The 14,148-nt window shown below is 38.7% G+C and overlaps 1 protein-coding gene across 3 annotated transcripts in view; it reads left to right on the top strand.

Moving 5' to 3' along the window:
* The window catches only part of TESK2 (testis associated actin remodelling kinase 2), a 134,430-nt gene that overhangs the window by 86,103 nt on the left and 34,179 nt on the right, over window positions 1-14,148 (top strand). For all 3 annotated transcript variants that reach the window (XM_061122051.1, XM_061122049.1, XM_061122050.1), the window contains exon 4: window positions 8,728-8,776. In XM_061122051.1, coding sequence (XP_060978034.1) covers window positions 8,728-8,776 — 49 coding nt within the window. The remainder of the gene's footprint in view (window positions 1-8,727; window positions 8,777-14,148) is intronic.

The following is a 14,148-nucleotide window of genomic DNA, read 5'->3' on the forward strand; positions in this document are numbered from 1 at the left end:
ACTTCTTTGGGTTATTATGAGGATTAAATGAATATAACATAAAGTGCTTAGAACAATGCCTAGACGGTAAGCGCTCTTTGAGTTAGTTCTTAATAATTGTTATGATTGTTACTGGTGCCTGGCACATAGTTGGCACTCAGTAATATTTGAGTGGTCAGAGTTGTGTTTTAAATTATCAAAAAAAAAAATTATCCAGCAAGTGTTTATATACTGTCGTATGCCACTCGAGAGTGCTTTAAGAAGCTTATGGTCTCCTAAGGGAAATATAAGGCATATTATAAAACAGTTAAAGGTAGAAAATTATGATGATGTGGCAGTGTGGTGTAGATGGATTGCCTTGGTAATTCAGAAGCATGCTAGTTCAGAAATACTTCTACTTAGAGCCAGATTTGTTTTGAGGAAAGGAAATGAGCTTTGGGGCAGAATATAACTCTGTGAAAATGAAGGGTGGGGCATTCTAAACATTGGAAACAGTCTGAGGAAAAAAGCTAAGTTATGGAAAAGTGTGGTTATGATAGTTTATGGGGAATGGTAAATCATTCTACAGGAAAGACAGGAGAATTAAGTCTCTGGTCAAACTCTAGTTTACCAGTAGTATCACAGTTGGGAATTTCCTGTAATAGTCTTAGTAACTTTAGAGTAGTGATCAGCTAGCTGTCTTTGTTCTAGACAGAGCCTTACTACTCAGTATATGCTCCATAGACCAGGCAGCATTAGGATCACCTGGGAGCTTTTTAGAAATTCAAAATTTCAGTTCTCCCCCTGACTTATAGAATCAAAGTCTGTAGTTTACATAACTTCTGGGTGATCTGTTTCCATATTAAATTTTAGGAAGCACTGGTCTAAAAGACAGTGTAAATGTGTATGTAATATGAAGTTAAAAATAACAAATTTGAGTAATCTGTCACTCACTCTTAAGCATATCCATTAAGAAAATGTCCCCTTTCTGAGCTAAGGAATTTAAGCTTGCATGATTTTGGGTGGTGGTAGTGGAGAATAAGAATCATTCATAATGTAATTTTTTTTTAAGATCCTGTCTCTTACCAAGAAAGATTTTCAGCTTCGGCCACAGTTTAGATTTTTATTAAAGTAGCAATAAAAATTTCAGTGAAAACTTACTGTTGATATATTAAATGCGTTTTTAGGCGTAAATCACTTCACTATTAAGGATGAGTAATATTTCCCTTTTAAAAGTATACGCTAAAAAAATAAAAGTATATGCTTTTTATAGCAACTCGAATGATTAGCACTGCTCAAGCTCTTCTTCCAATAGAAAGCTAATGCCTGTCTCAGCTTGCCAGCTCTTTAACACCAGTTTTGATGTGGTGGTGGTGGTGGTGGAAAGGAAATGAGGTTGAGGAGGTCTAGCAGAAAAGTTTCACGTAGAAGTAGAATTGTGCGACACCACTATGATGTGGTGATGTGAGCAGGGAGTGGGGAAGATTGTCACACGAAGCCAGTGCCTGCCTGAACGTGTCGTCTGTGACATCTCCGTGGGTGGTGTGGTGATGGTGATGGTGGGTCTGAGGGGGTGGGAAGCAAGGGTAAATCATACTCAAACCAAGTACTTTCAGTTTCTAGACGACCTTTTTAACTTTAGAATGTAGCCATTGTTTTGCTAATAGAATCCTATTGCCTCCCTTCTATACAAATATTTGATGAAATAAAATAAATACCTCTTGGTTTTCTAGCCTTGTACCTGCCTCTAAATGTTCTTTCTTATAAAACGAGTTTACGTTGTGAAACTAATTTGGTGATTATTGCCTTTTCATTCAAGAAATACTTGTTTAGCATCTTATGTGCAAAGCATTGTGTGTATACAGAAATAAATTAGATGAGTTCTGTACTCTTAAAAGCCTTCCTTATGTTCCGATCTGGAGAAGTCAGAAAGGTTAAAAAGAGTAATAGCTAACATTCTCTAGTGCATATTATGTTCTAAGAGCTCAAGTTATTTTAATCCTTACAATAACCATATAGGTTAGATAATACCAACATTTCCATCTTGCATGTGGAAAAAACCTGAAATACGGATAGGTCGTCAGTAAGCAGAGCCAGGATTCAAATCCAAGCAGTCAGACTCCAGACCTTGGACCTCTTGACTTATGCTAATGAGCAGTCTTGCAAAGAAGGATGTTAGCTGTGCTGGGAGCCAGGAAGAAAGAGAAAGAGTACTAATGTTAACTGAAGGCATCCTAAAGATCATTGCAGAGAAAATGAAATTTTAGCTGATCCTAGAAGGATAATTTTCAGTAAGTAAATGAAGTCTTCCAACTCAGGGAGGAGCTTGAAGTTAAGTTTCCAGGTCATAAAAATCATTCATGCCCTTCAACAAATCTTTACTGAGATCTTGCTTACTGTGTGTAAGATACTATACTAGGTACTAGAAATGCAGAGACAAATGAAACTCTGAATCTTCCACAGTAAGGAAAGTTACAAAAAGAGTTATGTGGGCAGAAGGCAGGTTATAATGAGTTTAGGAACAAAGGAAGGTTAAAGATTTGTAGATAGTGTATTTAAAGTGAAAGTGTTAGTCACTCAGTTGTGTCTGCATGGACTGTAGCCATGAAGATCTCCAGGGGAGCTTCCCAGCGCGGGGATTGAACCCAGGTCTCTTGCATTGCAGGCAGATTCTTTACCAGCTGAGCCACCAGGGAAGCCCAAGAATATAGGAGTGGGTAGCCTATCCCTTCTCCAGCGGATCTTCCTGACCCAGGAATCAAACCAGGGTCTCTTGTGTTGCAGGCAAATTCTTTACCAGCTGAGCTACCAGGGAAGCCAGATAGTGTGAAGATATGTATGTAAAGTGAAAGTGTTAAGTCACCCAGTTGTGTCCGACTCTTTGCGACTGCATGGACTGTCACCCGCCAGGCTGCTCTGTCCATGGAATTCTCCAGGCAAGAATACTGGAATGGGTTGTCATTTTCTCTTCCAGGGGATCTTCCCGACGCAGGAATCAAACCAGGGTCTCTTGTGTTGCAGGCAAATTCTTTACCAGCTGAGCTACCAGGGAAGCCAGATAGTGTGAAGATATGTATGTAAAGTGAAAGTGTTAAGTCACCCAGTTGTGTCCGACTCTTTGAGACTGCATGGACTGTCACCCGCCAGGCTGCTCTGTCCATGGAATTCTCCAGGCAAGAATACTGGAATGGGTTGTCATTTTCTCTTCCAGGGGATCTTCCCGACCCAGGGATTGAACCCCTGTCTGCTGCATTGCAGGCAGATTCTTTACTGTCTTAACCACTAGGGAAGCCCTATAGTGTATGTAACCTACTCTTAAAGGTTGGTTACAAATGCAAAGAATGACTTAAGATCATATTTTAGGGATGGGGCTTTGTTTTTGTTGTTTTGGTCACTCAGTCCTGTCCAACTCTTTTGCAACCCCATGGACTGTAGCCCACCAGGCTCCTCTTTCCATGAGATTTTCCAGGCAAGAATACTGGAGTGCCATTAGAAACTTATTTCCTCCTCCAGGAGATCTTCCTGACCCAAGGATCGAACCCACATCTCCACAGCTCCTGCATTGCAGGCAGATTCTTTACTGTTGAACCACTAGAGAGGGGACAAGGGAAGCATTTTTTAAGATGAGTAAATTTAAATATATTTGTAGGATAGAAGCAGAGGAAAGGGAGAAATGGGTGAAGAATAAGGCTCATGTGAAAGTGTGAGCTTCCAAAATAAGCTAGAACACATCATGGAAAGTTTCAAATGCTGTGGTAAGGAATTTTGACTTTATTCTATAGGCAGAATGGAGCCATTGAAGGTTTATAAAGAAGGAAATGACATAGTTCAGGTTTTGAAAAGGTAACTCTAATAGTCATATAAGAGATGGTATAATTTAGAATCGTTAGTAATAATAAAATAAAAACCAATTAACCTTTGTTTGATCATAGGCTAGATATTGTACCTGAAATATCCCATTTTATCCTCCTAACAGTCTTTTAAGGTAGTATTAGCAAACTCTTTTGGTAAAGGACGAGATAGTAAATGTTTCAGTCTTTGCAAGCCATACAGTCTCTGTCAGAACTATTTAAGTCTGCTGTTGTAGCACAAAAGCAGCCCCAGAAAATACCATGGTTATGTTCCAATAAAATTTTATAAAAACAAGTAGTAGGTCTTATTTATTAACCCCTGCTAGTGCCCTTTATGAGAAGGCAATGGCACCCCACTCCAGTAGTCTTGCCTGGAAAATCCCATGGATAGAGGAGCCTGGTGGGCTGCAGTCAATGGGGTCACTAAGAGTCGGACACGACTGAATGACTTCACTTTCACTTTTCACTTTCATGCATTGGAGAAGGACATGGCAACCCACTCCAGTATTCTTGCCTGGAGAATCCCCAGGGATGAGGGAGCCTGGTGGGCTGCCGTCTATGGGGTCACACAGCGTCGTACACGACTGAAGTGACTTAGCAGCAGCAGTGCCCTTTATAGTTTAGAAAGCTGTAGTGAAGCTTTTGTATATTACTTATTGTAATATTATAATAAAATTTTTGTAATAAAAGCTTATTGTATATGGTAATAAAAGCTTATTGTATATTATTTACCTCTTTTTGCTATGGTGGGATAATGAGAATAGAATCATCCTTAGGCAGAAATACCAAGTAATCTCAGGGAAGCATCTTTCCTGTAAGAGGTTCACTACATACAGCTATTTATGCACAACAATTTAACTGCATTCTGCAAAACATCCATTTAACTTTTTATTGCAATTGCTTTCCAATAGAATGACCCCTGGAATGAAACTGCTTTGAGAGCAGGGACTTTGTTTTATTCACTGTTCTGTCCCTAATGTCTTGCACATAGTGACCACTCAACAAATAGTTGTTAAGTGAATAGAATACTGACTCTCATAATTCTGGTGACTGAGAAACTGTACAAACACTTAAAGAACACTGACCTTTTTTAAAGATACCTCTATAATAAAGATGTGGTATATACACACAATGGAATATTACTCAGCCATAAAAAGAATGAAATAATGCCACTTTCAGTAACATGGATGGACTTAGATGTTATCATACTAAGTGAAGGTAAGTCAGACAAAGGCAAATAACCACATGATATCACTTATATGTGGACTCTTAAAAAGTACAAAGTGAAGTTATCTATAAAATAGAAAATAGAAAACCAACTTATGGTTACCTAAAGGGAAAGAGGGAAATAAATGAGGAGTTTGGAATTAACAGATACACTACTATACACAAAATAGGTAATCACCAAGGAGCCACTGTATAGTACTGAGAACTATGTTCAGTATCTTGTAATAACCTATAATGGAAGAGAATCTGAAAAAGGATATATATACACATACATATACATGTATACATATATGAAACTGAATAGAAACAGACCCTCAGACATAGAAAACAGTTTTATCGTTACCAAAAGAGAAAGGTGGGAGGGGGATAAATTAGGAGTTTGGGTTTAACGTATACATGCTACTATATGTAAAATAGATAACCAAGAAGGACCCACTATATAGCCATGGAACTATACTCAATATATTGTAATAACCTATAAGGGAAAAGAATCTGAAAAAGAATATATGTATAACTGAATCACTTTGCTGTACCCCTGAGGTGAATATAATATTGTAAATCAACTGTCCTTCAATGAAAACATTATTACAAAAAAAAAAATAAAATAAAACGTCTTTAATAAGTAAAAAAAAAAGATACTTGTAAAACTTCAGCTCCCCCAGATTGATTGTTTTCTCATTTATCTTGCCCGGATTTCCTTTGTTCTGGTACAGCTTCCTCTCTTACCCAGCTGGTTTCTGATGTTAAACTGAAGCTGTCAGGTGCTGTATCTGCAAAGACCCTATGCCATGCCACCCAGAAACATTCAGCATTCCAGATTCAGTCTTCCAGCACTCTGTGTTACTTATGTTAATTATTCTTTAGACTTTTACCTGTCCTACATTCCTTACCTCATTCTCTTCCATATTAGGAAGTGAGTTTCACAGTAAAGAAACTGACCGGTGAATGAAGTTGTTTCAGTTAGTCTTTCCAACAGCCTTACTTTGTGGACACTATTATCCTATGAAAGTGAAAGTGAAGTTGCTCAGTTGTGTCCAACTCTTTGCGACCCCATGGGCAGTAGCCTGCAGCAGGCTCCTCCGTCCATGGCATTTTCTAGGCAAGAGTACTGGAGTGGGTTGCCATTTCCTTCTCCAGGGAATCTTCCCGACCCAGGGATCAAACCCAGGTCTCCCACATTGTAGACAGATGCTTTAGGGAAACTAATGCTTGCCTAGTAACAAGTGGAGATGGGATTTGAACCTACACCCTCTACCTTCAGAGCTTCTTTAAAAATCGATATCTAGATTGTCAGTTACCTTCTTTCTGTACTTTTAATTTTTTTAATTAATTATTTTTGGCTGTGCTGGGGCTTCATTGCTGTGTGTGGTCTTTCTCTAGTTGCAGCAGACAGGGGCTACTCTTGGTTGTGGTGTGCAAGGGTCTCGTGGTGGTGGCTTCTCTTGCTGCAGAGCATGAGTTCTGGGTGTGCTGGGCTTCAGTAGTTGCAGCATGTGGGCTCAGTAGTTGGGGCTCATGGGTACTAAAGTGTGTGGGCTTCAGTAGTTGTGGCACATGGCATGTGGCATCTTCCTGGGTCAGGGATCCAGCTCATGTCCCCAGGATTGGCAGGTGGATTCTTATCCACTGTACCACCAGGGAAGTCCCAGACCTCTTTTATTTTTTCTTCCCAGACCTCTTTTAACTACTCTATTATTTCACTTCCTTTTTATTCCTAAGGCTGTTTATTTCCAAGAGGTAAGTTTTAGCCTGTCATTGAAACCTGCATCTTATTTCCAGTACTACCTAGATATTTCCTTGGGTTTTTTTCCTTTCTCAAGTCCCCACCATGTCTCTGGATGCCCTTAGGGAAAATCAGTGGTCTAAATAAAACCTCTTGGAGAAACTGTGAAATTTTCACACTAGAAATTTTGGTTAGAGCAGCATGTCTTAACTGCTGTGATGGTACAGCTGACCAGGCTTTCTCCCTCACTCAGTTCCTTTCCACTCAGCAATTGTTCACTGAGTAAGCAAACCACTTGCTAGGCGCTGGTAGGTGCTATGACTTGGACTCTGCCTTCATAGAACTTTAGGGTCCTTTCAAGCAGTCACTGCTGTGCCTTCACTATCACTTTAGTCAATTTCTTCCCTTTTCTTTTCTCTTCTAAACTAGAGCTTACTTGGGCCCTGTGGGTATTTTCTTGACAACCTAAGCCCTGAGTGTCATTGGCTTTATGTCATTTATCTTCTGTCACTTAATGATTATCATCAGTCATCATAGTTGATTTGTGATTTTTGTTTAAAAATTATTTTTACCTAAAAATGTAAGCTGATGGTTGAAGAAACTTCAAATATAACTTAAGTATGTGCACTAAAAAATAAAATAAAAATCATCCTTTATCTCCTCAGTATGATCTATTATTAATGCTTCTAGATACTTTCTATTAATACATAATTTTTTTTTACACAAATGGTATTTTAAAGCTTGACATTTTCATTTAGCAGTATATTTTATGTATATTGTCATGTCAGTACGTAAGGATTACTTCCTTCTTTTTTAATGCCTGTATAGTATTCTAATCTATGAATTATAATGTAAATATTTAACAAGTCTTTTATTTGATGGGTATTTAGATTCACATACACATAAAAGTAGATGTCCTTTTATGTGAATTTTTGCTCAACCAAATTGAGTATACTTGTAAGATAAGTTTCTAGAAGTGGATAGTTGGAGTAATGAAAATTTTTACTAGATATGATCAATTAATTACCCATTGAAAAAGTTGTACTGAGAACTCAGCCATTTTTCCTATTCTTGTTTCCTTCCCTTCTGGACAACACTGAGCATTATCATTCTTTTCTGGGGGTTGCGGGGTGCTGTCCTGTTGGGCTTGCATTCCTAAGCAGTATCCTAGTTCCCTAACCAAGGATTGAACCTGCACCCCCTGCAGTGAGAGCAGAGTCCTAACCACTGGATCCATCTCGAGGAATACTCCCAATCATTATCATTCTTAATCTTCATTCACTGATAGATTTAAAAAGTAATAGCTCCTTGTGTTAGTATACATTTCTCTAATTATGAGGGAGAGCACATTTTTATATGATTAGCCCTTTATTCTTATTTTTCTGTGGATTTTTACTTTTTTTTATGTACATGCTTTTTGCTTATTTTTCTATTGGGTTCTTTTTAAAATTACATATTTAGAAGAGTTTTTTTTTTTATGTTAAGCAAGTTAGCTCTCTGTCCTCTAGTAAATGTGGGTATTCCCAACCCCAATTCATTGATTGGAAATTACAGACCTTCATATTGGGTAGTTCAGCCTACTTACTTTCTAGATGAGGAAACTGAGGAAACCATAGGGTTTGTGACCTTTTTGTGTGTGTGAGCATGTAGACAGATAATGGCCAAACTAAACCAGTATCAAGTTTCCTTGGTTCCAGCTTGGTGCTTGTTCCATTATACCATGCTGTTTTTAAAGGCTTGCTCCCTTCCCTCTTCCACCAATGCTTTTTACTACCGGATCTTGCCACAGCCAGATATTTCATGATAAACTTAGAATTTAGAAGAGTGGTATTAAAGTTTGAGAAACTACAGTGTTATTCAGGACAGTAGACTTTACAGGTGTTGGACTGTCTCTAATGCATGCACAACTACACTAGTTATGTTCATGTCCTTTTCATTTGTTTAAAAAAAATCTGTTTTGTTTTGTAGGTTCATGGGTGTGTGTGTACATCAAGGACAGTTGCATGCACTCACAGAGGTAAGACTTCAATAAGCATGTTGAAGTGACTTCTTTGCCTTAGTTTCAGCATTTATGGTTCCACTGTAATTGTTACTCACATATGTATGCAAAATATGTATTCATTTATGTTTATGCAAAAGGGCATTGTTAACAAAGCTTTCTTCTGTAGCCTTGGGACAGTTTGCCATATCTCTTAATACTCTTGGATTCCCTGATAACACTTGGCGAGAACTCTGGGACAGAGTCAGGGATGCCTGGCGTGCTGCAGTTCATGAAATTGCAAAGAGTCGGACATGACTGAGTGACTGAACTGAACTGGGAATGAGTGCTCAAATATTATATTGGTTGTTGCTGGCTGGATGACCCCTCCTAAACTAAGGGACGATGTCACTTGGCTGCGTGCTATATCATGGCAACAAATTCCCAGACTATTAAGAAATGTGTGGGGTCCTGATCTAAAATTCCACTGTTGCTGCTCTAGTGTCCTGATTGGAGGAAGGTACTCCTTGTAGAGTTTACATCTCTAATCTCATTTCATTTTCAGTCTCTTCTAGGCAGGTAAATATGTAGTGGTCACTACTTAGGGCCTCTGAGGACCAGAGAATCTCCTCTTAAACAAATGCTTCCCAAATTCAGGTACTAGGTTACCAGCTTCATAATTTGCTTGGGTCGCTTCTTAAAAATTTGGATTCCTAGAATACTGTAGGTTTAGTAGGTCTTCATAAGGCTCCTAGGTATTCTTGAAAACTCTTCAGATTCTATGTTCTAGAATGATTTCACATTTCTCCTTGAGAAGCACCAGAATACAAAGTGAAGAATTTAAGAAGAAAAATTGTTCAACAGAATTTGCAAGAGCATTGGTTTCGTACTGGCTTGGTACCTGATATTAATCCTTAATATATTATCAAGGAGGGTCCCATGTGCCTCACTCAATGTCTTTTTTCTCAATTACTGAGAACACCAGAATGTGGAATGTGTATAGCTATGTCCTGCCTCTTATATGGAAGGCCAAAGAAAGTGGGTTAGTGAGGTAGTGAAGAGCATGGGCTCTGTAGTGTTGATTGCCATATCTCTTAATATTCTTGGATTCCATAATAACTAATTGAATCTAATAATTGAATCTCCCTGTGCTGCAATGTTTTCATTTGTAAGACAGGAATAATAATAGTAGTACCTATCCCAAAGAGTCTAGATAGAGAAGAGGACTATAGCTGAGTGTTAAAGTATTTGAATTTTTAAAGTCTGCTGGGAAAGGCAGATTAAGGAGTAGCTAGGGAAATAGGAAGAACACCAGGAGTGTGTTGGCCTGGAATGGAAAGGAAGGGGTTTCAAGAAGAAAGAAGTAATTATGTAGTTGTGGCAAATGCTGTTGGTTAAGATTATGACCACAGTGATACTGTGAGGATGTAAAATGCTTTTTTAACACAGTAACTGGCATACAGTAATTGCTTAATACATTTTAACTATTATAGCATTAACAGTGACCAGTCCCTCCTGAACTCCTCGAATTGTCAGTAGTTTTCATTTAGTACTTAATTCTGTACTGCTGTTTATGTCATTAAAATTTTAAAACCTTTTACAAAGTATAAAGAAAAGCACACATATGAAAAATGTGTATCTCACTAGGTTTTCACAAATGAACACACCCATAACCAGCATCCTGGATCAAGAAATATTTTCTGTGTATTTCTTTTCTCAGAAGTGAGTATATATATATTCCTCAAAGATAAAACTCTCTCCTCTCAAGCCTTCTATCCACCAGAGCTCTGACACCAATCATAAACTCTTGTGAAAGTATTTGTTTCACTCCCTGGTTATATCATTGTTTTCTGAAATCTGAGTTCATTGGAAGGGCTTGTGTATTGGTTTTACTGACAAATAAGAATATGCTTTAAAACCTGTGATCATGCCTCAAATTTGAAAGTGGATGTAGCCAAAAGGGCAGAAATGGATGATTTACGTAGTACAACATTCTTCTGGACATGTTGCACTTAAATAATATTTTCTGTTGCTTAGTAGCTTATTTATAGTCATATGGAAGATACAGTAAGTGCTTTGTGAGTATATTTCTGTATAATTAATGAGATATTGATACAACATCATATTAATAATCTTTATTATTATATTAATAGGCCAAAGGTCATGAAGCCCAAATATCCAAATGTTCTTGCTTGTTTTCATAAGGAGATCAATAAAGGCCATCATGGCATAGATTTCTGGAAACTCCTAGGTTTAATGGTCTGATAATTTGACTTGAAAGCACAACTGGTGGTTTCACTAAGGATCGTAAAGATAAGTTACAAATAACATCAAGCACACTGCTTAGAACTTGGGGTTGGTGGAATGCCTGTCCTCCACAGTAATGTGAGCACCATTCCTTCTTTCTCTCAAAATAGTTTGTCAGTAATTACAGTAGAGAAGCATAGTTCTTATTGATGCCTATAAAGTATTGATAAGAAGAATATTTCTCACATACAATGGTGATACAGACTTTTCTGGACCTCAGCCATTTCTACAAGTGTTCATTGTAATTGTAGACATTAATTGAACTTGGAACAGACATTTACAAGTGTTTTTTTGAACTACTTATAGTAAGCATAGACTTCTAAGTTTTTAAGCAAATTAGTATTTGTTAAAGAGAAAGCAGTTTGATGAAAGATCAGGCACTTTCGAGTTTAATGAGTTGAATTAAGAATCTGAAAGTATGTCTTTGACTCAGAAGACCTAACCTTGTCTTTCATTTAGTCATGAGTATCAAGGAAGTGGAAATCTTTGGTTTTTAAAGACAGAAATATAACCCTATGGTCAGTTAGCTATTGCTGTGTAATATTCAACCACAAAACCATGCAACAGCAACAGTAAACATTTATTTCTCATACCTTTGGAGGTTCTGCTAAGCTGAACTGGGCCCAGTGGCCCAGTTGGGCAGTTTTGCTGCTCTCTCTCTTGCTCAGTCACCTATCTGCAGGTCTGCTGGTGGTCTGCTCTAGGGTGAGCTTTGTGTGGGCACTTTGCTTCAGCTGTTTCCCATTGTCTTCTGGGACCGGTGGGCTAACCTGGACTCGTCCTTCTTAAGATGATACCAGGCTAGCAAGAGTGTGCCAGCACATTTATACAAGTCCTTTTCATGACCCTGCTTATGTTCCAGTTTGGTTGGCTAATATCTGATTGGACAAAGCAAGTCACATGCCTGAATCCACACTGGGAGCACACTGCAAAGTTCTTTGTGTCAAAGAACATTGTTTCAGTAAGGGGTGAAGAATTGGAACCTTTTGCAACCTTGTTGCAATATCTCATACCCTATAAACATCCCAGTTAGCACATTATAATTATTTGTCTTTTCTACCTACTTGAGGGTAAAGACTAGCTCTCATTTTAAAAATCATAGCTACTAGTTATTAAGCACCCACTGTGGGCTGAGTGCTATGCTTGGTGCTCTATATATTAGCTATAGTTCTCACAATTCTGTAGTTCTATTTCTTCTATTTTATAGATGAGACAACTAAGGCTTAGAGAAATTAAGTGACTTCCTCAAAGTAGGAGTTGGATTTAGGTTCATCTGACCTCAAAGTCTGTACGCTTTCTATTGCAACATGCTGTCCTTAATTCACTTATGTATTCCCCATAGTCCTGAACACAGGTTCTTGTATGTGTAACACATGTAGTATTTGTAGAATTCATTTCTGACTAACTTTGTATATTTTGTGTTATTTGGGAAAGCTGTTTTCTGGTTATTGGATATATTAGGATGTATTTGGGTGCAAGTAACAGAAAATAGTTAAATGACCTTAAACAACAAAAGGACTCGTAAACTGAAATTCCAGCTTATTAGTTAGAGCTTGGTTTAATTCAGCAGCTAAATAGACGTTATCCAGAGACCCCCCCCCCCCCCACCTCTCCCCATTTCTTTGTTCTATGCTTACATTGTCAGCTTCGTCCTAAGGTTAGCTCTTATTCATAATCAAAAAGTAGCTGCCACCAACTTACATGCTGTTTTCTATTCCATATTCAGGTAGGGGGGAATGTCAAAGAGAGAGAGGAGAGAGATGCTTAGAGACAGATTACATGTCATCTCATAATAGTTTTTATGGCTTGGTTTTGGGATATTTTTTGTTTTTTACTTTGTTAAGAAAGGTACAAGGAGGGAAATATCCTCATATCAAACAGTTTGGAGAACTCTTTTCTTGGGGGGGGGGACCTCTTTGTACAGAACCTTTTAGTGCCTAGAAGATTGGGAATTTGGTGGATGAGCTGAGTTGTAGGGTAGGGGCCTCAAGTGACAATACTCTGGTCAAGGGAGTCAGCAAAAGAATTGGTAGGACGTTTTGGGGTCTTTCTTACCATTTCTGCCGTGGAAAAACTATTCTTTTTTCCACTGTGGCAATAAGAGCCACTTAGTTATAAAAAGGGGGCTTCCCTGGGTGGCTCAGTGATAAAGAATCTGCCTGCAATGCAGGAGATGTAGATTGAATCCCTGGGTTGGGACGATCCTCTGGAATGGCAACCCATTTCAGTATTCTTGCCTGGAGAGTCCCCTGGAGAGAGGAGCCTGGCAGGCTACAGTCTGTGGTGTCGCACAGAGTCGACACGACTGGAGCGACTGAACACGGCATGGCAGCTATAAACAGAGTGATTGCTTGGCCTCTTGACAGCAAAGTCACCCAGCCAGTCAGGTACTTGGTACTGAAAGAAGTGCTCTTCACTCATGAGGGAATGTTCAGCCCTGCAAGTGGCTGAAGAGAATTTTTAATTCACAAAGTCCTCATCCTCTTCTCACTCACCATTTCTACCCCCTTGCCCACCTTCTTTATTAAAGAAGAGTTACTTTGGAAATTCCTTGTTTGTATGGGTTGATACGTGTTGTTTCTGAGTCAGTTTCTGTCAGATCTCTAAGAAGTCTTGTATAATCAGAGAGCTTACAATGAAAGGAAACTCTGTGGGTTCAGTAACCAAACTCATGCATTATTTATAAAAACGAGCAGCCAGACCCCGATTCCAGTTTCTTGGTGTGCTGTGATATTGCCATTGGTTTTGCCTACTGCTTTTCTTATTTTTGTGTGACCCAGTAGAGTATTCTCCTGGTCTAACTTACCTTGCTGCTGCTGCTAAGTTGCTTCAATTGTGTCTGACTCTGTGCGACCCCATAGACGGTAGCCCACCAGGCTACCCCGTCCAAGGGACTCTCCAGACAAGAGAATTGACCTTGAGCCAAATGCAAAGTTGTTTGGTGCCTGCCTTGAGTTAACTTTGGCAGCATAGCCATGCCCTCTATCTTTCAAGCATGTGGCTGCTTTTCTTGTCCCTGGTCTGCCTTTGTTTCAGTTTGATATGTTACTACATAAGTAATCTTCATTAGACATACTTTGATAAAGTGATGCTTCTGTTTAGTA

The sequence above is a fragment of the Dama dama genome, chromosome 20, assembly GCF_033118175.1.
Source record: "Dama dama isolate Ldn47 chromosome 20, ASM3311817v1, whole genome shotgun sequence".
NCBI lineage: Eukaryota > Metazoa > Chordata > Mammalia > Artiodactyla > Cervidae > Dama > Dama dama.